This window comes from Hemicordylus capensis, chromosome 1, assembly GCF_027244095.1.
Source record: "Hemicordylus capensis ecotype Gifberg chromosome 1, rHemCap1.1.pri, whole genome shotgun sequence".
Taxonomy (NCBI): Eukaryota; Metazoa; Chordata; class Lepidosauria; order Squamata; family Cordylidae; genus Hemicordylus; species Hemicordylus capensis.
In genome coordinates this window covers 274680839-274706715 of record NC_069657.1, presented here as the reverse complement: position 1 = coordinate 274706715, position 25877 = coordinate 274680839, and the positions used below count along the sequence as shown (strand labels likewise).

The 25877-nt window shown below is 41.1% G+C and overlaps 1 protein-coding gene across 4 annotated transcripts in view; it reads right to left on the bottom strand.

Moving 5' to 3' along the window:
- Window positions 1-1052: 1052 nt before the first annotated feature.
- WDR35 (WD repeat domain 35) overlaps window positions 1053-25877 on the bottom strand; it is a 59452-nt gene continuing 34627 nt past the window's right edge. For 2 of the 4 annotated variants that reach the window (XM_053285306.1, XM_053285308.1), the window contains 15 exons: window positions 24364-24433; window positions 23845-23898; window positions 21969-22078; window positions 21287-21497; window positions 16884-16964; window positions 16631-16767; window positions 14182-14385; window positions 13427-13573; window positions 12901-13033; window positions 11255-11365; window positions 9459-9623; window positions 8671-8811; window positions 7943-8099; window positions 3469-3709; window positions 1053-2460 (listed from right to left, as the gene is read on the bottom strand). In XM_053285306.1, the coding sequence (XP_053141281.1) occupies window positions 2310-2460; window positions 3469-3709; window positions 7943-8099; window positions 8671-8811; window positions 9459-9623; window positions 11255-11365; window positions 12901-13033; window positions 13427-13573; window positions 14182-14385; window positions 16631-16767; window positions 16884-16964; window positions 21287-21497; window positions 21969-22078; window positions 23845-23898; window positions 24364-24433 (2113 nt within the window). In that variant the 3' untranslated portion in view covers window positions 1053-2309. Of the gene's footprint in view, window positions 2461-3468; window positions 3710-7942; window positions 8100-8670; window positions 8812-9458; window positions 9624-11254; window positions 11366-12900; window positions 13034-13426; window positions 13574-14181; window positions 14386-16630; window positions 16768-16883; window positions 16965-21286; window positions 21498-21968; window positions 22079-23844; window positions 23899-24363; window positions 24434-25877 lie in introns of those variants that run through there. The other 2 variants (XM_053285307.1, XM_053285309.1) reach the window with 2 other exon arrangements.

The following is a 25877-nucleotide window of genomic DNA, read 5'->3' as shown; positions in this document are numbered from 1 at the left end:
TGTTGTTGCGCTCATTGCTGTCACATAAGCCTTCAAATGGGTCCTAAGCTATGTCTTCTCAAATTCAAACCAAGTTCTCCTCCACTTGCGTTCCAATTGCCTACCCAGCCACTTCAGCCCCGCAACTCCTCTATATACCAAAGGCCATTTTTGAAGCAGGTCAGAAGGGACACTTAGGAGCAATCATGACTACCTGGTGAGTTCCCTATTCCAGGTGCTTACCAGGGCATTGATAGAATCACTGGCAGCACCAACATTAAAAATCTCCAAGACTTTTTGGAATCCTACAGGATCCAACAGCCTTTCTGGGCAGACCATCCTAATAGGTCCGCCACCCCTGCAGGGATGGATTGTGGCTGTGAAAACAACCTTAACCAGGTAGTGGTCAATCCATGACAACAGGGAAACCACAGGATCTCCCACCCATGGAACACCCCTCTGATCCGAACAAAAGACCAAACTGAGTGTGTGTTCAAAAACTAATTGGGATAGGCCCATAATTGTCATGTCTGCTATGAACTCCTGAGCTGCACCAGACAAGCCAGTCCCAAAGTGGATATTGAAATCTCCCAACACCAAAAGTCTTGGAGACCAACACCAACTCTGCGACCAGCTCCGTCAGCTCAGTTAGGGAGTCAGCGGGGTGGACAGTACACCAGCAGAATCCCAAATCTACCCCTAGTTCCCAGCCTCAGAAATACACACTCAATATAAGTCAACTATCTCACAGGGGCCCTGGTAAGGGAGATGGTATTCTTATGAACCACAGCTTCAAAGTAACTCTTATGCCTCAAAGTAACTAAAACTAGGTCAAATAGTCAATCTTCCTCCCCTTCCCCTTCCCTTCATTCATTCATAAATAACACTGTTTCATGTCTTTGGCATTTGTACCCAGTACACAGGTCCATTTAATTGTCTATAGTAATAGTAACTCCATATATAAAACCAATAAGACAGCTAACTCAGTCTTAATGCTGCCCATTATTCATTTATTTCCTTAAGTGTATTTCAATAATCATATTTCAGTCAAAGAAAGTCAAGTTCGCAAAATATTGAACTAGAAAATATTTTATTTATATAGTATACTACTTTTCTTAAGTTTTTTCCCCTGTACAAAAAACAAACAAAAACAAAGAAAGTTGACCTCAGAGTCAACTACTGGATACATACATTTCACTGTCCATATACAAGTTAATATAATCTTGTTTAAAAAGTCTCAAGTAATAGACAATTTTGTCAGATGTAACATGCAGGGCTGGTTCAGACTATGCAACATCCCCCACCGCCCCCGCCACACACACCTTGGTTTGTTGGGTTATGAAATAAGACCTGAAACCTGCTGAGCCTGCATACTCCCTTAGTCCTTTGCCTTCTCACTTTGCAGGGACACTTCACTCACATGCAGCATCCTGAGAGCATGCCTGCAAGCCCTGTCCTAGTGCCAATGTGCTCAGACACTCCGCCCACCTGCTATCCAAGCTTCAGCATTTCCAGAAGATAATAGATTCTTTCCGTGATTGGAAGGCTGAAAGGGAAAGTGGAAAGGGAGAAGGAAGCATTTGTGCTCAGCTGGTTTCAGGTTGTGCTGTCCAATCCAACAGCTGGATTGTGTGCAAGGAGCAGTTCAAAACAGCAAATATTCTGGAAATCAGATGTTGGGGGGAGGGAAATAAGTGTTGGATTGATCTTTTTCTCCCCCCGCCCCCCAAACTGACCACCGGGTTAGGACAACTATGTAGAGATCTCAGTTTCTGGACTTTTAATTTAAGCTATGACACTTTCCCCATTTGGTGCTTAGAAAATGACATAATCGGCATAATTATTTTAGGAAATGTAACTGATTATGGCATTTCCATCTAACTGTAAAAGAGCCAAAGAGCAGGGTGGGGTGGGGGAATGGTTTTGTTAACAACATTGGGTGCAAAATTATTTCTTTCAAGAATTCTTCCTTATGATTTTGGAAAATTATTCTAATATATAGAGTACATAAAAATAAAAAATGAAGGGATCATAAAGTAGAAAGTGTTTCTAAGTAAACACAGAGGCGTAGGGTAGGCATTCATTTTGTTTGGAGAGGTCTATATACTGCCTTTATACAAGAAGAAGAAGAAGAAGAAAAAAGCCTTTCCAGGTTGAGGCAGTTTTAAAGAAAGGATCTGGATTAATTCTGTCTTAATAGGCACAGATGAGAGACATCACTGTCTTGTTTCAGCATTTAATTCTCCTTAGAACCATCTTTCTAAACATTTCAAACCATATACAGTTGCACTTGCTGTACATACCAAAATGGGCCATTCTTTCCCCTATTATTAGGCTACTGAGCTGTGGCAGAGGGGGCAGAAGTTGTAATTGCTGATTTCTTGAGCCTGCACACAGTGTTTGCACACACTGCACATCCAGAACTGATACTCTGTGATGGGTCTTCCTGTAGCAACACATGTTGGAAGCTTCCCTTCTCCTCTGTTAAATACAAGGAAGGCGGGGTGGGGGGGACATTTTTGAAACATAACTTGGTAAGACAGTCTTGTTTTTAATTAAAACATGAGTCTTTCTATTCAAAGATGAGATTATTAAAAATGAAGTTGTAATATGCACAACACAATTACTTTTAGAAGTAGCCACCAAAGAGTTGCAGCATATAAATGAAGAATTTCCTATAATTGTTAATTATTATTATTAATTTATTTTTTACTGTATTTAATACTCCACACCTTTGGTCTTGAACAGTCCCAAGGAAACGTATATATAAGACTATAAACAAGGAATACAAGAAAAACTGCAACAATGCACAAAACACACCAAAACAGCACTGTAAAAATAGCACATAAAAACAGAGCACCATCTGCTCAAAAGCTGTCCTAAAGTGTCAGGTTTTCCAAAAGGCAAGCAGTGACAGGGCCAGGTGGGCCATCCTCTGGCGGGAATCACATACACATGGCACCATGGCTGAAAAGGTTCTCTCTTGAAATTCTGAACGCAGGGGAATATGAGACATGGACTCAAATGATGAATGGATAAAGCCATTTGGGATGATGATTATTAAGAATATTGACACACTATTTTTTTAAAGAACAAGGTTTACATAGCAAAAGGAATGGGCAGCCATCTTCATCACCACAGAGTAGGCCCTAAAATGCCTCTGCCATGCATTTGCTCACACTTATCAGGGTTTTTCTCCATCATCCCTGTAGCTGTCATCCCAGCCATTTCACTGCCACATTATTTAGCAAGACAATAAAAGAAAGAAACAAGAAGCTTCCATTTACTGAGTCAGACCATTGGTCCAGCTAGCTCAGTATTGTCTACACTGAATGACTGCGGCTTGGCAGAAGTTCAGATAGGGATTTTTCTCAGCCGTACCTGTAAATATCAGGGATCTGGGGCCTTGTGAATGCTACACAGATGCTCTGCTGCTGAACTATGGCCCCATCCCGTAGCACCCCCTAAGAATAAAAGCAGTCAACTTACTCTTCAAGAAGGCCATCCAACTCTGACTTTTTGTTGTCTTTAGAATAGTGTTTAGTGAAAATCTGCAGGGCAAGATCTTCATACTGCTGCCTCTGTTCTGCGCTAAGGGTTTCTAAAACTTCAAGTTTAACAAATGCTTTTGAACAGGTACCAAATGCTCTGTTGGCACATGCACAGAGAGCCAATAAGGAATATATCTCTACTGCAGGAATAATATCTTCATAATCCCTCAGATGAAGGGCTGTAAAATAGAGGACAAGAAGATTTCAATGTATTTACTTGTTCAGTTAACAAAGGCAATTGAATGGCAGAAAAACTATTCTTTTTATCCATTAAAACCAATGGCTTGCATCCAAGCACTCTGATCTACACTTTTTGGTATGGTAAAGACGTCATGAACAACCTCGGTACAATTTAATTGGGTTTATGAAATAAATGGAAGACAGTGCTGTAGTGGATCAACAATCTCAGGTACTTGGCCTTCACCATGGTTTGTAAGTGGCCTGCCACATCGTCCCCCTCCCATGAAGAGAGCCCATATGCAATTCCAGGCTGCTTTGCTCTACCCTGTGACTGGCATGCCTTCTACCCATCACCCACTTCCCAACCATTGGGGCAGCATCTTCTGGAATGAGCTCCCTCAGCCCTTTTGTAGGAATTTAATCTTAATTCCCTTATTCCATAAATTAGTTTTCTGTCTCAGCCTGCCTGGCTAGGGCTTGGCTGTTGGGATGGATCCTGTCCTAGTTGGTTTTCCACTGAATGAGAGGTGGAGCACAAACCCAGAAATAAATTATAAACATTTATTTAGAGTTTACCAGTTCCAGCACAGCAGTTGCGCTGGTTAAAATTAGACAGACAACAAAAGATTCAAAATAGCAAGGACAGACATTACCTGGGGTGGACTGGCTAACAGCCAATTCACAATCCACAGCATACTATCTTTATAAGACAGTAGCATATCAAGACGTTTGCCAGTGAATGGTGACCATCCTCCACAAGGCACCATGAAGAAAGTGTAGATGTAGAAAGTGGTGACCCCAATTGTTAATATTCAGGAGCTTTCATAAAATCATTTACAATGATAATGCTTATGCTTTTCTGTAATTAGTTACATTTACATCTAAGAAGCTGTTTCAGGATTTCAGGCATATATGTTATTTGTCTGTTCTATGATAGGGCATTACATTGGAGAAGCCCCTTAACCCATAAAAACTGTGCACCCATTATATTCCTGATATTCCAAAAGGTTCCTTTCAACTGTCAGTCAGGACCATTTTTTTAATTTCTTAAAGTCAGTTAAGCATGTTTGGTTTTCTGTTAAAGCCAGACTTACTGACATGTCATGGGCTACCTTATCTAGACCATGAACAGACATCTTACTTAGATTTTCTCAGAACTTACTTCCCTTTCTTACTGATGACATCTATGTTCTAAGCTAGGGCACAAGGCCTATGCAAAAAGGGTACATACAGATTGCCAAGTAGTAACCAGCCGCAATGATGTAACCCGTGCATAGCCTTTGTGATAAAAATGGATCACACAAATTCCACAGGTTTTAATCAATTTCTCAAACACTTTCCACCTGCTTTTGGAGTTAGGTGTGCAGCTGAAGAAGGTAGGCACAGGTAGAGGGGCCTTGATTGCTTCAGGCAGTTGCATGTTCTGCATAATAAGATCAACTAGCCATCTCGACATTCTTTGTCTGGAAATGCAGAAGCAAGAGTCCTTGTATGTCACAAATAAACTCTTGGTGGGTCTGAAGCCTGTAGTGTGGTCCAGGTAATATAAAAGTGCCCTCCGCACATCCAAGGAGTGCATTGCACATTCTAAAGGTGTAGATAGATTCATGAAGAATGTAGGGAGAACAATGTCCTGGATGATGTGGGACACTACCTTGGGTAAAAAGGCTGGGTCCATACACATTAGCACTCACGTTTGGTCGTAGATATAGAAAGCAAGAAGGCAGTATTTAAAGTCACTAGCTTGATAGATCCAGAACTCATTGGTTCAAATGGGGCCTCAGTTAAATTCGAAAGGACCAAGGATATGCTCCACTGTTCAACATGAATGTGAATAGGTGGATACAAGTTCATGAGGCCTTTCAGGAAAGCCTTACTATCTGGGTGCAATAAGAGAGTCTTCCCATCACAGCATGAATGTTTTGAAGAGAGTGTTGCTTGCTAGATGCACCTTTAAAGATAAATTAGTCCACCCATGTGATTTTAGATTAGTCAAGTAGAGGAGCACGTCCTTGATCGTGACTTGTCTAGATTGAAAACCTTTAGTCCTTGCATAAGCTCTGAAATGAAGCCACTTACTATGGTAATTTCGTTCGGTGGAAGACTTCCTTTGGTTAAGTAGGATTTTATTCAAAAGCCAGTGCACCATGCTGTTAGACGGAAAGTGAGAATGTCTGGATGCAAGACGTTGCCATGGCCTAGTGTCAGGAGATCCACCTCTTGTGGTAGACTCTGATACAGGTCTGTTGACAGTTTGAGTATCTGAGGAAACCATGGTTGCCTTGGCCACCATGGAGTCACCAGGATACATGATGTAGGAGCAGTCAGAAGGTGGGCAACCACTTGGCTGATCAGTGGTCGTGGTGGAAACATATACAGGATCTCCTGCTTCCAGTCCAACTGGAAGGCATCCCCCAGTGATTTCAGGTACCTGCCCTGGAGCAGAAATCAGTGCACTTTGTGTTCCCCAAAGTCTATAGTTGGTGTTATCCAGCTCATGAAGAGAGGTGAAATATAATCTCTCTTGATTTCCCATTCATGTTGTTGTTGGTGTGGCAAATTTTGACTTAAGTTGTCTGCCAGGATGATGTCCAGGCAATTATGTGGATGGCTATCTGGTAGACCTGATGCACCAATGCTATAATTGCTGGCTGAGTGCACAAAGACATCAGAACACTGTCCCTCCTTGACGGTTGATGGAGGGGGCTTTCCTGATGACAGAAAAGAACAGAAGAACATGGTGCCTGGCCCACCTTTAAATAGCACGCTGTAGACATTGAGGCGGGGCTCAGTCACCTCAACAAAATGCAGCAGTCTATTGTGAGTGTCCTGTGCAGGGGCAGTACCCATTCTTATGGCTCTCAACATACCTTGATCTAGATCCCTCATTCATGAATGCTGTTGCTTGGGGGCTTTTTCAGCAGTGGCACTACAGAGAGAGCAGAAGTATCTCCCCACCACTCCCCCCATACAAACACTTCACATAGGTTCCCCTCAGGAACCCTGGAAGTGGGGCAGCAGTATCCCCTGAGCTAACCAGCAAAAAACATGGAGCTTATCAGCTCCACTCTTTTGGGTAAAAATTGGAATAAATAACTGACATGGAGAAAAAGATCATATTGGGAAACAGAGCTCACTATAGCTGGAAATATCCAGCCCATTGCAGGGACACTGGGCTGCTGCTGTACTTCAGCTCTGGTAGGGAGGGGAATTAAATTAATGGGAAGACAGAGAGATCTTTAATTGTCTCTGGTAAAAAGGCTCTGGATTGAGCCACCATGAGTCTGGCAGTATATAAATGTGCTGAATGAATGAATAAATGAAAGGTGAGTCCTGTCAGCAACTTTGTTTCTAGGCAAATATTGGAGACAGGACAGAAGGGAGGTTTTGTGACAGCACCTGTGAGAGGTGCTTATAGTCTAGAATGGCCATATTTCATGGCTGGTCTGTGAGCAAAAGTCAAAGACACAAGCTCTGTTTGTGCATTCAGACGTATTGTGGAACTAAGGTTAGGCCAAACCTAGGTACACAATACAACTTCAAACTTAGCTTAGACTTCAAACTATGGTTTGAACTATACAAACCAGTATAGTTTGTACTTCAAACTATACAACTTCAAACTATGGTTAGACAGCCATAAACAAACTGTGATTTCTGCCACTGCATGGGTTCAGATGATAAAACCTGAAACAAAGAGTTCTGTTCATTCTAAAGGAAGTGGTTTGGTGCATGCAAAAGAATGTTTGTTTGGACCTGGCCCTTCCACTTAAATGAATGGGAAAATCCTAGCATGAGAGATCTCCTATGTACATCAGACCTCACATATTTGCACCAAATTGCAAGACTGGGGCAAATGTGTTAATTGCAAAGGCTATTGGGTTTTTTAGGCAATCTTCTTAGATTGTCAATATCCATTCAAACACAATTATTCCAATCAATCCCAATATTTGGTGGGTATGCAGGGACTTCAGTGGATTTCCCAATGTGCGAAGAATACTCCTTGGACTTTTAGACAATGTGGAGAACAGAGCAACCCCTGCAAGCTTCACAGCTGAGCCCTGCAGCAGAGTTTTGGATCATGGCCAAATACCTGTCTGATGGAACTCTGATAAGCAAATATGTTCAGTTTAATAACTGATGTCTAATTTCTATGAGCGTTTGGGACATAGTGGATTGTGAATTTAATGTCAATATAGACAACAGTTAATAATACTAGTAAAGAGTAACTCCACCTGTCTTCATTGCTGTATCTACGTAACCTTCGTAGAGCTGCCTTTGGGCAAGAATAAAATAATGGTAAGCTTCAGCTCCTCGCCAAGCATTATCAATTAGTCGGCTATCTGAAGAAAGGACATCTTCCTCAAGCAAACCAGCTAATGCTGAAGTAACCTGAAAACAAAGTTACAACAGAGGGAAGAAAGATTTAGCTCTGTCCAAATGTCTGCCCTAAATGACTAACGTGAGAAGTGCCACTGGGAATTTTCTGTGAGAGTTGCTCAGGAATTGTGAGCAGAGGAAAGAAGCATGCGGGGCACTGTTTCCTCTAAGGCATGAGCACGTGTGCGTGCTCACAAGTTTTTGGATGTCCGCTCAGTTCAATTTAGATCCCGCTCAGGTTGAATCAGGAAGGCCCCATTCTGAATGCAGGTGCACACACATTGCCTTGATACTGCCGCCCAGAACAAAACTCATTCCACACAGAGACAAAAAAAATTAGAGGGACCACTGATGTGGGGACGGACTTGCAAAGTTTCTGCCCACAGCCCTTAAAATCTTTTGCTGGACCTCATGCTCCAGAAAAACTATTTTGTAAATAATATATAACATGTAGCTGAGGGGAATAATAAGAAAGAAACCAAGACTTGATGCCATCTCTATGTGGGCCTTTTCAGAAACACGAGCTTCAGAAGGTAAGGCTTGCTTTCATGCTAGGGAATGATCAAGCATTTAGACACTGTACCTCTGAAGTCTTTCCTTTTACTTTTCCACGCTGTGAGTTTTTCATTTGTTCATGGTATTGCTCCACAAGTAAAGCTGACATGACATATAGCTTTTTAACACGCAAAGGTTTGGTCTTCTTTTTAGCCTCTTCATCTGCAACCTTTTACAGAGAAGCATAAAAAAACCCCATATTGCTAAAAAGTACAGCTTTTCAGTTGTTTTTCTTTATAACTCAAGGGTGTAAAGGCCTAAAGGCTCAAAAAGCAGATTACAACAACCAATATATTGTTATATATTCTATTAACAGACCCAAGTGTGGTAGTGGCTGTCCACCCTAGGGAGGGAGAGAAAGTTGGGAAAGAGGGAGAGAGGATATAAATGTAAAAGAGCAGGATATAAATGTAAAAATAGAGCATAACTGTTTTTCTGCTGTTTTGAACTTGCTAAAAAAGCAGCGACATGTGGCCTCAATCTGCATCTGGATGAGAGAGAGAGAGAGAGAGAGAGAGAGAGAGAGAATATATGTGTGTATGTATGTATATGTATGTATGTCAGTTAACCCCTTTCCCTGTCCAGTTTTCCCAATGAAAATGTTCACAAAGGGCTTCCCCTGGAGACAATCCAGTGTGTAATGGGAAATATATAGGGATTTGTTCCCAGAAACAGCAGCAAAGCATATCATTCTGGAAAACCGAACCACAAATACACAAAATAATGCCAACTTCTATCTCATGAGTGCCATGCTACAAAAAAAGTTGTGTAAATGTTTATGTATGTTATTCACCAGTTATCCCACAGTAACAGTACCTTGAACATGAGCTTAGCGGCATCAAAGAAATAATTAGCTTTACGATACAATTCAACAGCATCAAGGGGTTTATTCTTTTCCAATAAATGCGATGCATATCTAGCTAGCAGGGAACCAATCTCTTTCATATTGTGTTGTTTAGCCAGTTCAACAGCTTTGCTCCACTAGAAACAAAAACAGCAATCATTCAATGGCACAACTGTTCGAAGGCCCAATCTAAAGTTCTGGTACAGCTCAATCTAAGCTTTCAAACATATATGCTCAGACATTAGGTTTCCAAGACTTACAACACACCACATTTTATGATGCTGCTCTGGGACCAACTCCCAAGCCAGTAAAGGGTTTTCTTCCACAAAATGGTGTTGCATTGCAAAGACTAAGGTCACTGACAGATCTTTTATATGGCTTCCTATTGCCGCTTTTGTGTTTATGGAGCTGCAGGGGCTTTAACAAGTATTATTTATTATTTATTTTTATTTATTACATTTATATACCGCCCCAAACCAAAGTCTCGGGGCGGTTCATTATTGTTTGATGAAGAGAAAACTCTGCTTATCTCACATGGGATATCAGACAATGACTATTTAAGCAATGCAATCCAGTGCAACTGGGATTGGGCTACTTGAATGAGAAATCAGAACATGGCCCTGAACTATGCAACAGCAACTGTTTATTTTATTTTATTACATTTATATCCTGCCTTTCTTCCACAATGGAATTCAAGGCAGTATGCATAAGATTCCAAAGTGATCTCCCAAACAGGCACTTATCAGACCCAGAGCTCTTTAGCTTCAGCAAGTGGGGATTCATATCCTTAGACTATACAAGAAAGCATTTTAACTATTACAGGAGAACCTCAGTATTTGCAGGAGTTCCGTTCTCCGCTACTACTACCACAGATATGGAAACTGCAAATACTGGGCTATTGGTACAATGGGAATGTGGGGATTAGGTTCCAGGAGAGGAAAATTGGCCTGAAATCGCCTTTTAAAAAAAGCTTCCCTTTTAAAAATGGGGCTAAACAGCCCTAGAAATGCAGTGCTCCATGGGTCTCCAGCAGTCAAACAATGCTGTTTGAGTTGAAAATTGGCCCAAAATTGCCATTTCTTTGCCCCCCCCCCTTTTTTTAAATAGAGAGCCACAAAATGGCTTCCTATGTCAAAATGGAGGCCGGAAATGACCTCCAAGGTCATTTCCAGTCACCTCTGACCTGCGGATACTTTACAGTCCTTTACTGTATGTTACACAATAATGAATACAAATATCTTAACTGATCAAAAATTGCACATTTACATTCAGGACCAAACTAGATGTTGTCAGCAGTTCTGTGATTGGAACTCCAAATTTTTTATTTTTACTTTCTCCAAAGGCTTCTATGTGGGGCTCCCCGTGCATAGGATATGATGCAATATTCTTCAGGGCTGTCAGGGGTGTATGCGGGCTTAACCTTCTTGCCCTGTACTGATTCACAACTTAACCCTTCCCCCACAACAACTTTAGGAATGATTTGTGTCGTGGAATCAAACTGGCACAGGGGAAAGGTTTAAAGACACCCCCACAGCTGCTTTCAGGAAAGTCAAAAGACACTGGGAAATACAATCATGTAATACGGTAATACGATATAGGAGGTTACAAACAACTTGTCAGTATAAATATCTAGATGACAGCATTCTAACCTATTGGATAACGGATATCAAGAGGTAACTGGGAAACAATGATGTTGAGATGTACAATTCCAGTAACATCCGAATAAACTCACAGTGCAGCATCTTCTGCTTATGGCTTATGGTTTTACCTGATTGAGATGTACACAGGTATCTACAGCATCCTTTGCTCTGTTGCTTTTGAGAAAGGCTGTTACGGCTTGTTCACACATACCCACGGTAACAAACTTATGGGCAATATCCTGCAAGAGACATCAGAATATTACTAACATTCTGTAAGAGTAGCTTTGCCAGTCTGTAAAATCAAAACAACAGTCTTTTGATACTCAAACCAGGGCTGCCGAATTTTGGCCCTCCAGCTGTTTTAGAACTACAATGCTCATCTTCCCCAGCCACAGTGGTCAATAGCCAGGGATGAAGGGAGTTGTGCTGAACATCTGAATGTGGGCTGAAGTTGTGCAGCCCTGCCCTAAATGGCAGCATATTGAATTGGATTCCAATTTCTTCTTCTGTAAACAGAAGACATTCATTACAGGGCAATTGTCTCCCATCCCTCAACAGCCTCCTATGGTGTTGGGAAAATATCCCTGAAGACATATTTCCCCTGGACCCTGAGGAGCACATTAGAGGAGTACAGAGGGAAGGGGGAGATTGGCAAAATTTTCGCCTCCCCCTGGGCACAAGGGAAATGTCTTCTGTTCATGGAGGTACTAATTAGGAGCTAACCCATATACTCTGGCATATGCTTGACAAGAGCCTACTTTGACAGATATCATCATCATAAAATGCTCAAAAATGAATTTTCACAGTAAGCAGTAGTGGTAATGCCATTCCATCTTCATAATTTACTTTTTTGCACTTTTGACAAATCCTGAAAACATTTAAACAGTAAACCCCTGCTAACTGAGCAAAGAGGCACCTTTTAAAAGTGGTGATTCTCTTTATTTAGCAGGGGGAGAGCAACTGGCCCTATCCATCCTCAGCACAGCACCCCTCCAATGGCTGTTGCTGGTGTCTATCTTAAGTTTCTTTTTTAGACTGTGAGACGTTTGGGGACAGGGAGCCAATTTATATATTCATTTATATCTATCTAAACCACTTTGGGAACTTTTTGTTGAAAAGTGATATATAAATATTTGTCGTTGTCATAAACTGATATATTTTGTTTTTGCTTTTTGATCTGCAACACAACACTTTCCTTCAGACAAAATTCCCTTTTTACTTACAGCTGGCATTCTTTCAACTTGAATTTGGTATTTATCTTAGAAAATTCAGCATTATGAAGATAGCTAGGAATGAATATGCCTGAGGTTGTTATGGTCTAAAAGATCACATAAAATGAAAAGTAAGCTTTTGCAAAGATGTCTGCATTTTTATTTACTTCTAAAGTTCAGAACAGGTAATACATGGAATCTGATTTGCATAACCAGTGGTTAATTATCAGATGATATTAAGTTATTCCAACAGACATTTTCTTTCAGCATAAGGAACAACTATTAAACTCACTGGTTGACTCACAGTCCCTCTCAGCCTAACATACCTCACAGGATTGTTGTGAGGATAAACAGAACCATGTATACCACTCTGGGCTCCCTGAAGGAAGAACAGGATATAAATGTAAAAATAAATAAATAACTTTCCACTAATGTCCCTGCTGTTTCTATCCTCAGCAGAATGAGATTACTGGTAGTGCAGTGGACATTTTTTCAGATGAAAAAACTTTTATTTAGGTAAAACTGCACAGAGTTATCACAAACAAGGAGTCTTCTTTTCTTACAGGAAGCAGCTTGTTGTTTTCTGGAAGGGAGTTCGCCAAATCCTCTAAGCCTTGATAATCTTCTAACATATAGTAGCATTCAGCCAAACGTTCTTGGTTTCTGCCTTGTACATAATACGGAACAGCATTCATCCTATGAAAATAAAAAAGAGCTCTGACCACTGGTTAGTAGAACCAGCTTGTTATAGGCACAGTGCAGTCAAATAAGTCTAACCCACAGACTATCAATCTATCAAGATTATTTTAAGTGTTGTGCCAGCTAGAATTTACTTTGAAAAAGCTATGTGGCACTAATGACAAAATGGGAAAAACCGATAAATCTTATATTCCAGTTATCAAAATGGAATAAGTCTCTGTACTTCTCTCAAATAACACAAATTACAAATAAATCCACTGGAGAGCTACAGGGAACAAATTAACCCGCCATCTCCAATTCCTGCATAAAGAAAAGCTCAAAGGAGACCTAAGTACCAGTCTGAAATAGGAGGGAGCTGCAATCATTTATGACCTCAAGTTATGAACATACCATTTTTGTCTATCTGCAAAGTAGTCTCCAATTGCATTGTGTGCTTGTTCAAGAAGACTATCATCTGCATGTCCTGAGCCTGTTTTCAATAGTTGCAATACTCGGAACCCGTCTCCTAGTTTTATCCGTAAATTAATCGCAAGATCTCTGCAAATATGACAAATATGTGACTTTAGTAAACACAAAAGTAAGTCACTTCTAAAATTCTTTATCAAAACATGTTCTAAAGCTTGTCTGGAAGCAAAAAGCATGAAAAGATACTGTAGATGTCACTTGCGCTAAAAGACAGAGCTATGAACGAGGAGTTTCATCTTAACCATGATGTCACTAGGTTATCCTGGGCAGCCTCAGCCTCCATTTGCATCATACAGGTCTGCCTGACACAGGGCTGTTGTAAGGATGGCTAAGATGGTGTTTATGATATGTTTTGAACCTGCCAAGCTCTGTATAAATGCAAAAGTGCCAATATTAAGTTTTAAAGGTGGCTTACTTTGCCTCAAACCAAAGCTTTAGTTCATACTGGTTCTACCACATCTAGTGATGTCCTTCTCAGCTCCACACATGCCTCTTTCTTTTTCCTTCATCTTTTGAGTCATGTGAACTGCAACTCAGAGAAACAGGAACTTGGTTTACTTGCATGGTGCTCACACTTCTGAATCCATCCGCAAAGGGTGGAAACTACTCCCTGCCATCAGTTGTGCTACTGTGCAGTTGAGAAATCTTCCTGTCAATTTAAGTTTATCCTACGCAATTACCTTCTGTCCAGGTCCAAGTACATCCTTTCAGCTTCTTCAAATCTGCCAAAATAAGCTGCCACTTCAGCTTGCTTCATTGATTCACTCTGTAGGTTGCCAAGGCGCTTTACAAACCGAATACCTTGGTAATCTTTGTAGCGCACAAATGCTTGCTCAGCAGTCTGGAGATCTAGCCTCTGGAGAGCTGCTTCAGCCAGTAAACGCCTGCATAAAGGACACACGTGTTTTATCTAGAAAAGGCCACCTTATAAGGGATGGGCTGCCTAAGGTAATTGGTTCAGTGACCGAACATATCAAGATTAGAGTTCCCAATGTTCATTATTTCTTGGCTGAATTCCCTTAATATGGATGCTACCCATTTGTCTGGCTCCTGAAGAATGGCCAGCTCTATAATGATACCAAAATGCAAACATCTTATACATACTGGGCTACACAACTATGGCTGCCCATAAACTGGCACAGATGTGATGTCACAGAATTCTAACTGACAAAATAACTGTTCACGGGAAGGTGGCAGCAACAGAATAGTGACAGCGGAGATTTTGAGAGGAAGTGAAATGTCAGTTTGGGTGGGAGAAAAACTTCACATAGGCTCTAAAGCATGGAAGAGTTGTGCAGTACTGACAGGAGAATAGGCAGGGCTGCCGAGTTCAACAGTTCAGCAGCAGGATGGGGGCTGGAAAACAAGGCTGGAGATCCCACAAGCAGGGAACTAGGATTGGACAGAATATGCAATTAACTAGGAGGTAATAAGCCGAGAGAAGGATGGCATAGTAAGGGAATGGCACAGATTTGGGAATGTGCAGGCTATTCTGTACTGTTGATTTTTCACTTGCTTCCAGTTGGAAAGGGAACACTTGTTGAGAGAGAAGCAAGCAGTGAACAAGAATATCTGTGAGAAACTTACAGATCTGTAAGATTTACAAAAATCACAGTCATGCTAGTCAAGAAGTAAAAAACAGGGATAAGGCTCTTTATGTTTGCATATTTCAGCTAACTGAAAAACTGCACAATCCACTCTCAGGAATGATACATAGCTTTCAGATGCCACATTAGCAACTTGCTTTCCTCTCGCATGAGAAAGAGAAATCTACAAGCCAGCTTTTTAATTATTCTAAGAGTAGCACTAGACATCATCATTTTTAGCTGTATATGTAAGATATGGCAAGCATATTTGTCAGCCCATACTTTGTACAATACACTCACCAGGTAGCTAGAACTGGCCCTGGCTTGCAGTCAGGATTTTGAGGATCAAATTTACTGCTACCGTACATAGTGAGGCTGTTCTCATAACCATCAACCCAGCTATTCAGGATCATGTGGAGCCACGGGAATCCTGCCAACTCAGCTTTCCCAAATCTTTGTAACCCAGATCCTCTACCCTGCTCTAAATCAAGATAGTAGGACAACAGAGCCCTCTTACCTTGGTCGGCTGGATGCACACAGCATCTTAGGTTGTTCCCAGGACCCAGCAGCCATTAAAACAATAGAGTACTGTGGCTACAAGGGCTTCCATCTGTGAATGTGCCACTCTGCAAAGCACACACTATGATTCTTCCCCTTGAATGCCTTCAATAGGGCTGGGCCCACCTCTTGCCCCTCCTCAGTCAATCAGACGACAGCTAATGATGTAATCAGAATTCCCAGTGTACTGGGAGTGCAGTGCACTATAGGACATAGCTCCCTATTTCTGCAATGGAGATGTGAATGCCAGTCATTTGCCTGCAAGGTTTGCAGAGCCAAATGGAAGTTCTGCTCATCTGTCTGCAACGGGGTAGGAGATCATCCCCAATCCAAACCAACCCCATGTAGTATTGTGAAGGGGCCTAATGTGTGGAATGGATTTCAAAGTACTATGATAAGCAGCAAACATTTAGGTCCTTGAAATTATTTGATATTTTCATATCAAACAAGTTACTTTTCTAATAACTTGTAATATATAACAAGTTACAATGACTTATTATAATATGTAACTTGTTATATATATATATATATATATATATATATATATATATATATATATATATATATACACACACACACACACACACACACACACACACACACACACACACACACACACACAGGCCCACATGATCAGCAGTGCAACACAGCTAGCCTTCCGAGCTAGCCTGAGCTGCTGGAGGCTCCACTGTTGCAGCAGATGTAGCGCAACAGTGCAAATACTTAAAGCAGCACATCTGCACATTGGGAGCTCTAGTTTCCAATGTCAGTAGCACTCCCACAGTACAGGATTGCTGCTTTAACAATCTGCGCTCCTGTGCAAGACCACGAGCAGTTCCTTAGACGTCCACAGAAGCGCAGATGGCTCAGGACTGTCTGTGTTACTCTGAGGAATATGACCACTGAACCAAAACAACAGATAATTAACACATGTTATTAAACCCAGATAAATACAACTGTAATTTGTATTGAAATGGAGTTTTACCAGAGTCTTGGATGCGGGTTATCTTCGATGAACTGGGAAGACTCTTCAATCCCCAATTCCTCAATCAATGTTCGAGTGTCCCGTAGTGATCTAATCTCAAAATTAATTATATAATCCTTATTAGGTTGGTCAGGATTCTAAAAATATGCAAAAAAAAATGTTTAGGTTATTTTAGCTACCATGAATTTCTGTGCAAAACTGCTATTGTAAAAAATGGTACAGACAGAATGTTGACCAGAAAAAATGTATTTACCTTTAAAATTTCATCCAATAAAACAGACTTAATTTCTAAATCTTCAAAGTTGCAAATGTATCCAGATGTTTGAATGGGTTCCTTCAAATACATGCAAAATACAATGAATCTGACAGAATTTCAGACATTTAAACATATTTTTGTTTCCAAACAGTTAGCTTGCAAATGTGAACATGAAATATAGGAAACCTTTTTCTATAGCAACTGGAAATAAAAATATATCATGTGGTGATTTCCCTTATTCTACCCATTAAGGCTGGGATCCAAAGAGCTCTGCGTGTGTTTACAAAGCACCTCTCTGTGTATGTGTGTATGAGGATTGCCTTACATAGAATGCTGCTCCAAAGGGCTCCCTCCCATTTTCAATAGAGGTTTTTCAGCAGGCATGAAGGGCAGAAAACTACACAGGGCCATTTGGATCCTGGCCTAAGGATTTAGCTATGCCTTCTAAAATATACTTCTTGATATAAATTGGGTAATTACAATGAAGTGTGAAAGCAAAAACCCCCCACATTTTTAAACCAATATGTTCACAAATAATATAATTTTTGAAAAAGCTAATTAAGTAGATTCTTCTAATTTCATATTTAATGTACCAAGGTACAAAAATGACTGCTTCATGTTAATGAGGCATGTTATATTGATCATTTAAACTGCTAGTTAAATTAATACATTAATCTATTTACCTCTGCTACCTGGGTGAAAAAGCACCTCTTCAAAATGGCGGCTGTCCCTATTCAGCCCCAGCACAGCATCCCTCCAGTGGTGGCTGCTGATGTCTACTTTGTGTTTCTTTTTAGATTGTGAGCCCTTTGGGGACAGGGAGCCATCTTCTTTGTATTATTATTTTTCTATGTAAGCTGCTTTGAGAACTTTTCATTGAAAAGTGTTGTATAATAATAATAATTGCATTGTTGCGAGAAGCCTGGCTGTCACTAACACAACAGTAGCCAACCTGACTACTTTTGATTTGTTATCCTGAGATCATGTGCAGACGGGAGGAAGGGGGGAGATAAGAAGCGTCCCACACAGACTAGAATTTAAAAAGCTTTATTGAAACTGTGATTACATTCAGGCAATTAAGCATGCGGGCATGTAAGCAAAATATTTATTCATTGTAATGTTTAGTTCTCAACCACATTAAGTCATTTCTCTCACTAGGACCAAACAGCATTAGGAAGCATGCTCTCTCTCTCACCAGTACTGAGCTAACAGCTAAAGCATATTTTCTCTCACTGACTAGGAACGAAAACACTTTCCTATCTCTCTCAGAATCTGCTGGCAAGCTCTGTCTCTTAGCAACGAGCTCTTATCTCCCTGCTTTCACCACAAAAATGCAAAACATTTCATCACAGCGCAGACAGACGGAGAAAGCTATGAACAATCCATGGGCCGAACAGCTAGGCTCGAGAGGGGAGCGAGGGAGCTAAGAGCTCAGCACTAACGTGATGATTGTGTGCCAAGAGCAGAGAGAGAGAGAGAGAGAGAGGGAGGGATGGGAACAGAGGGGGAAGAGAAATGACAGCCTGCCGAGGCAAGGATGCAGGTAGAAAGCAGAGGGGGAAGAATGATTCCACAGGTGGAAAGAGAGGAGATAGAGTCAGAAAGGTACGTTAGTACTGGAAATCTGAACTGAAGGCAATTCCTAGTAGATAAACAAATTTACCAGTCCGCGCCATCTGTAGCTTGGTCAGGAGGCCTTGAGGAAAAACGCCGGGAGGGCTGGAAACTGTCCAGGCAGCTTAGGTGAAAAGCCCATGGCTAGAGAACACAGGCTCTGTTCACCCATTAATCCAAGGGGCAGGGGACGTCTCTCCCTTGTCAGGGCCGACATCCAGCTCCCTGAGTCTCAGTAGCTTCCCTTGGCAGCTTCTCCTTTCCTCTGCATGTTCCCTTTTCTACCCTGGAAGGAGTATGCATGTCCCCTTTTATAACCTCTCCTCAAGCCTCCTGTCGGATCTCAAATCAAAAACAGCCAAATCAAATCTGCTAAAGTCTCCATCCTAATGTAAACAATTCCCTGGTCTCCCATCATTGGCATAGTGGGTCCCAGGCCTGACTTGTTTACAAGTCCAGATGGCAACAATCCTGTTTATGCCTAGCTGGACCAGTCTGTGGTCAGTTCCCAAAGTTTCATTGGCGCCTTCAATTCTAAGAAATGTTATTAAGAGAACATGGAAGAATGTTATTAGCAGAAGCATGTATGAAATGTTATCAGGAAATTTCATATAAAAGCAACTCAGCAGTTACTGTGCGAAAGTATGTACTTCAATACATACATTTACTGATATCTAAAATGTGGTTTTCTAAGACCTTCTAAATATGATCAACATAGCAAGTTTCAAACTAGTTCTCATGACTGGCATCAGTATAGCACAATGCAAAACAACTCCAAGGCAGGGCATGGTAAATTTCCCTTCTCATCAGGCCTTGACTATAGCATAATCAAATCCATTCAATTACTTTGGCTCAGCAGAACCAAAGTTCACACTCCAGTTTCCTGCAGACCAGCAACTTTAGACACAGGCCTCAATTTGCCTTTCTGGGTTCTCAGAGCTGCTGGTCCCAATCCCATACATTCACCACAGTATCAATGATCTTGTTCAACTGACTTGAGTCCTTTGCGCGCGCACATCACAGAGACGTGCACGCGCAAAGGACTCCTGGGAGTCTTTTGAAGCAACGTCGGGGAAGGGGCGGCAGGGAGGTGTCCTGCCGCCCCAATTACTCTAAACTTTACGGTGCAACATCGGGAAAACGGTGGGAGGGGTAAGTAAACCCTCCCGCCGCTCTTAATGGGACCCCCCAACCCGAACCGGTCTGGAGGCTATTTTAATGGCCTCCGGACCGGTCCGGGCCCATCCCTAGAAGCCAGTCTCAGTGACTAACACATTCCATGCTGCTATGGGCTCCCAAGGAAGCTCCAGTGGTCTTCTGCAAGAGCACAGATACTTAAAGTAGCATGCCTGTACTTCAGAAGAGCTACTTACATTATTTCCATTATTAAGTAGTGTTCCCAAAGTGTGGGCATGCTACTTTAAATATTTGCGCTCTTCCTCAAGACCACCAATGCTTCCGTAACAGTCTGCAGTAGTGTGGGTAGTTCAGAACCGCCCATGTTATGCTGTGGAACATGTCGACCACTGATTCCAAGAGGGCCTACTTCCAAATAAAGGTACATAGGATTGCAGCCATAGGTTATGTTATCCACCAGTTTTCCTGCCTGTATACTTTTCTGCAGTCTTGTTTGCTCCTTGTATTTGTGAGATGCAAAGGGAAAGCTGTGAAGCTCTTGCTGCTATCAGAGAGCTTTAACACAGATGTGGTTTCTACAACTGCAACAAAAAACATTCAAGAGCTGAAGCACCATCTCTACAAGAAAGAGGTACATCATATGAAAGTTTTTATTTAAAAAGTGATGTGTAACAAGAGAGTTATATAAACCTATAATGAACCTACAGAACTCACAAAATGTGGTGATAATTGCTAGGTTAAATGGCTTAAAATAACAGATTGAAGAATTTGGGGAGCATATGTATACAGACCATTATTTGTCAGGATAGACAAAAGATGAAAGTTTGGGGCGGTGTACACATTTGACAAATAAATAAAATAAATGTACAAAGGCAATTCTGCTCTAAATACCAGAATAAACAACAGGGATTGTCATCAGCTTCATGTCCTACTTCCAAAGGGACCTGGTTAGCCACTCTCAGAGACAACATGATGTGTGGCTAAATGGACCTTTCATATCATCTAGTAAGACTTTTTAAAATGTTCTTAAGCAAGCTATCCCATCTTAGACTCCTAGGATTAAAAGGAAACATATGAGGGGCAAGGGCAGTCAAAACAATGTGAACTCCTTAAAGCTTTATGATGAGGGGCTGATCACTCAGTCTCAGTCAACCTGTAAGTTACATTGAGTTGAAACTTATTGCTATTCAACCCTTGCCTGAACGGAGTCAGACAAAGACCCCTCAGACTAACAAACTAAAGTGCATGCATGGCTAAACTTGTGTAAAATGACATATTACTATACCACTTTTCAAAGAAATAAATCTCAAAGCAGTTTACTTAGGAAAAAGAATAAGATTATCATTCCCTGTCTCCAAAGCGCTCACAATCTAAAAGAGAATAAAAGGCAGACACCAGCAACAGCTACTGGAGGGATGCTGTGCTGGGGTTGGATAGGGACAGCTCCTCTCCCCCTGATTAACATAAAGAGAATCACCACTTTGAAAGGTGGGGTTATATGTTCTCAAAAGGAAGATCCACTAATGGCACCAAAAGTTGCTTTACTCCCTGCCACACTGCCTAAGATCCAGGAGCCAATGGAGGAGGGACCACGAATTCTATGCCAATTAAATTAAATTAAATTTTATCCCAATTAAATTATCCTCTACCTCAGGATCCAGGTTTCTGAACACATACATTCTTGTTTTTTCCATCATGGCAAATAAGTCTGGGTTATCTTTGGCCCATTTCATATCCCAGACATCTTTGCGTTCCGGGTTGAGTTGCTGTCCTATTACTTGATGTCCTGTACTGTCTGTTACTCGAGTATCCAAGTCAAAGAAGGACAATATTCCTGAAAGGTCCATGATAGCAAGGCGACTAAAAATAGAAATGAGATAAAGGTTGAAGGAAACAAGACAAATCCAAACTTTTGTTCTTTATCAACATTCTGCCATAGATTAAAAGCAAAATATTTTATCATGAAGGTGTTCTTTGGAGTACAATTTCAGCAAAAAAAAACTGTTTCGGGAGAACTGTTCATTATAAAATGTGTTTATCCCATAATTCGAATGTGAGGAAGGGGGTGCATTTGTAAGGCAGAGCAGTTAGGTGGGAGGGGTGGTACATAATCTTTTTCCTGCCACCATATTTCCCCTGTAACCCCTCTTCTCAGGCTGTTATTCACCAGGCTATTTTAAAAGCTGTGACTCCAGATATTATATACGGTGCAAATAATTCAATCTCCTAGAATAACTTTTAAACATATTTTAAGCAATAAAAAGCATCCCCATGGAGAAGAATTGTGTATCAAAAATGAAAAGCTATTTTACAACCAAGTTTCTATCTTACCTGGAGTTACAATTCAAAGACAGTCGATAAGGTCGACAATTTAGATTATACTTCTGAATTAAGCCAACATTGGGAAGAGTATATCTCTGAAGTGTGCCAGATTCTCGTCCCTAGAGAAAAAAGTTTGTAGTGAGGCAATATATGCATTCTTCCCTACTTAAAGGTTTTAACACTTCATATGCTACCTTACGCAATAAGAGGTTTGTAGGACAGCTCATGAGACATTTATGAATTGTCCACACAATTAAAACAAACCTTTGAATTATGCTATTCAGAATAATCTTTTTAAAAATGTTGTGATGTATTTAATTGGTTTAAAATGAATCACTGCTTTCTCTCTTAGGTTCCCTATCACTTTCATCTTTACGCAGATGATTTAGGTATACTCTCTCTTCCTTTCTCTCCTAGAAAAAGGACAATGTTACATGTGAAGTAATGGGCATTTACGTGGGTGATGGTCCTTTTTGTGGCTTGTGCAGACTCATAACAGTTGTGTAACTGTGGTTACAAACCAAATTAAATCAGAATTGAATCTTAGTTTTCTTTTCCATTGCTGAATATCACTCACTCTTTTCCTCCTTTATGTGTAATCTTGTAAAGGAATGGGACCATTACCTTCTCTGCCCTCAGATACAGTATTGGATCTTATCCTTTTGGGCCACTGTGACTTTCTATTTATTCAGTAACCATACTACTTCTAAACAATGCCCCCCCCCCACCAAAGCCCAATGAAACTGTCTACACCAGTGTGGTGTAGTGGTTAGAGTGCTGGACTAGGACCGGGGAGACCCGAGTTCAAATCCCTATTCAGCCATGATACTAGCTGGGTGACTTTGGACCAGTCACTTCTCTCTCAGCCTAACCTACTTCACAGGGTTGATGTGAGGAGAAACTCAAGTATGTAGTACACTGCTCTGGGCTCCTTGTAGGAAGAGCGGGATATAAATGTAAAAAATAAAATAAAAATAAAAATAAAATACACCACACAACATTATTCTAGCACTGTAATCTGTGAAAGAGACTTTCCATTGCCTGCATGTTTCTTACCAACAGCAACTTTTCTTTATTATCAGGATGCTGGGCAATTTATTGTCAGGTTACAGTCTATATTGGTTTTTCCCCCCAAAACCACACTGGCTGACATTCAGAGCAGTCTTCCAGTAGCGCACCAGGAATATGTGCTAGCATGCTGAAGAGCTTTCTTAGCTGTGCTGGGGGCGCACACCCTTGGGGCACAGCAGGGGGAAATGAATTTTTATTATTCACTCTGGCTCCGATTGGAAATTCTGATCTGTTTCTGATCTCCGGAGAGTGGACAGCACTTCAAACTCTAATGGCTCTTGTACAACAATGTGCCCACAGAGAGACTGTGGGAGTTGTACGAGGGTTCCCAGTGCAGCCCTGCAGTTCTTCGAAGTGCACATGCTTCATCATTTGTAACAATGTCAACCACTGAACCGACATAAAGGAATACCGAGCAGCTAGTAGATGAAAGCAGAGAAGTGGTTCCAAACTATGGTTTGCTGTACATTTAGAAGCTCACACCATGGTTTGGCACGATATCTGAAAAGCCAAAATGACTAGTAGGTTAGAAATACACTGACCTTTGACATTGTCATACTTTTATGGGCTTAGCAGCCATGATTTTTAAAAAAACATATATATACACTCTGAGCAAAGAGTAGCACATAGTAGAAATTTCACATATACAAGAAAATCCACTAGTCCTAAAACTAATTTGTTTTCTAGAAAATGCTATCAGAATTTTCAAACATACATTTTTCTAAAGCAAGAATCCTATTGTATGTAGTTAACACCTATAGCATTAGCTTTCTTTCAGCATAAGAAAGGTACGAATTGCATCTTTGGTACTTACAATTATAAGTGTTTTATCAGATGCTGTTACTGCACAAATTGGATCCCTTGTTCCCTGAAACCATATGAACATTAGCTTAATTATAAAAATCACAATTTATTTTCAAAATACAAGTGCAGAGCAAGCTGTGATAATTGGCTGACCTCCAGATGAACAAAATGCTGCTGCTACGGAGGAGGGATGATATTAGTCACTCTCCCCTTCCCTCTGAAGCAGACTGCCACCCCAAAAATATGTCCCTGAGGTCCAAGTGACCTTCAGGCACCTATTTTTTTTTGGAATCACAATCAGCTTCAGAAAGAAAGGGAGATTGATGAAGATTACCCACCCATCCCCGTAGAACCAGCAAACGTGTACCACTGCTTCATCAATCTGGATGTGGCACTGAAGAGGGACAGTAATTAAATGAGATCTCATGCACTGTTTAAATTAGAAAATGCAAATAGAAATCTTAGACTAGAAGCAGCAAAAGCTTTAATACAATATTGACCAAAAAATGTAGTTAAAAATGTAGCTTACTTGAATGGTTTTGGTATAGTCAAGCATTCCATCAGCTGCTCCAGTAGGGGTATCATCTACATGGTAAATCCTAAAAGAAAAGTATTGTACACAAGTTATGGACCTGGGAGAGGCACAGGTCTCTCTCTTTCCGTATTGGAAAGAAGTATAGCAATTTGGCTCAGATAAATCATCAAAGCATGAGAATTGTATGCGCAGCTCCAATAACAATTCCATGAAATTACAGTATTACAAAGAGACCTAGGGCAGGATCCAGACTAAATACCACTGAAATAAATGAGAAAAGATAATCATGACTAAGTTGTCCCAGTAAGTTCAAAGGGACTTAGTCATGGCTAACTTAGTCTGGGTTATGAAAGACCTGATTGTTTCCTATTAAGAGAATAGAGTGTGGCAAAATATGTGCAAGCAGCAGCAATAGTAAATTTACTAAAGGTAATGAAGAAAATCTTAACCAGCTTTTGATATACTGACAGCCCTGCTGGATCTATCTAGGTCTATCTAGTCCAGCATATCTAGTCTAGCCTAGGCCTATCTAGTCCAGCATCCTGTTTCACACAGTAGCCCACCAGATGCCTCTGAGAAGCGTACAGGCAAGAGGTGAGGGCACACCCTCTCTCCTGCTGTTGCTCCCCTGTAACTGGTACTCAGAGGCATCTTACCTCTAAGGCTGGTGGTGGCCTATAGCCACAACTGGTAGCCATTGATAGACCTGCCATCCATGATTTGTCCCTTTTAAAGCCATCCAAGCTAGTGGCCATCACCACATTCCATGGCAGAGAATTCCATATATTAATTATGTGCAGTGTGAAAAAGTACTTCCTTTTGTCAGTCCTAAATTTCCTGGCCATCAGTTTCATGGGATGACCACTGGATCTAGTGTTGTGAGAGGAGAAAAAATTATCTCTGTCCACTCTCTGAACTACATGCATAATTTAATACACCTCTATCATGTCTCCCAATAGTCGCCTCTTTTCCAAACTAAAAGCCCCAGACGCTGTAGCCTTGCCTCAAAAGGTAGGTGCTCCAGGCCCTGATCATCTTGGTTGCCCTATTCTGCACATTTTCCAGTTTTGCAATATCCTTCTTAAGATATGGTAACCTGAACTGTATGCACTACTCCAAAAGTGGCCACACCATCCATTTGTATAAGGGCATTATAATGTTGACATTTTAATTTTCAACGCCCTTCCTAATGATCCCTAGCATGAAATTGGCCCGTAAGTTTATATGTGAAGTTGAGGGTTTTTTGCCCCAATATGCAACACTTTATGACCCTGACACCCCTGGCGCTGGACTGGAAATGTCTACCCATCCTGATGAACCTTTGTCAGGAACAGGAACGGGTGCTACATCCGAATGTTCAATCCCTCCACTTGATTGCATGGTGGGTCCTGCTGACTTCCCATTGAAGTCCGAGAGAGGTTTTGGTGGCTGCGGAGAATGATGTGGTGAGCAGGAACGCAGTCGCCCTTCAGAATGTGAGGGGGGTTCGCACCAAGACCTCATTGTTG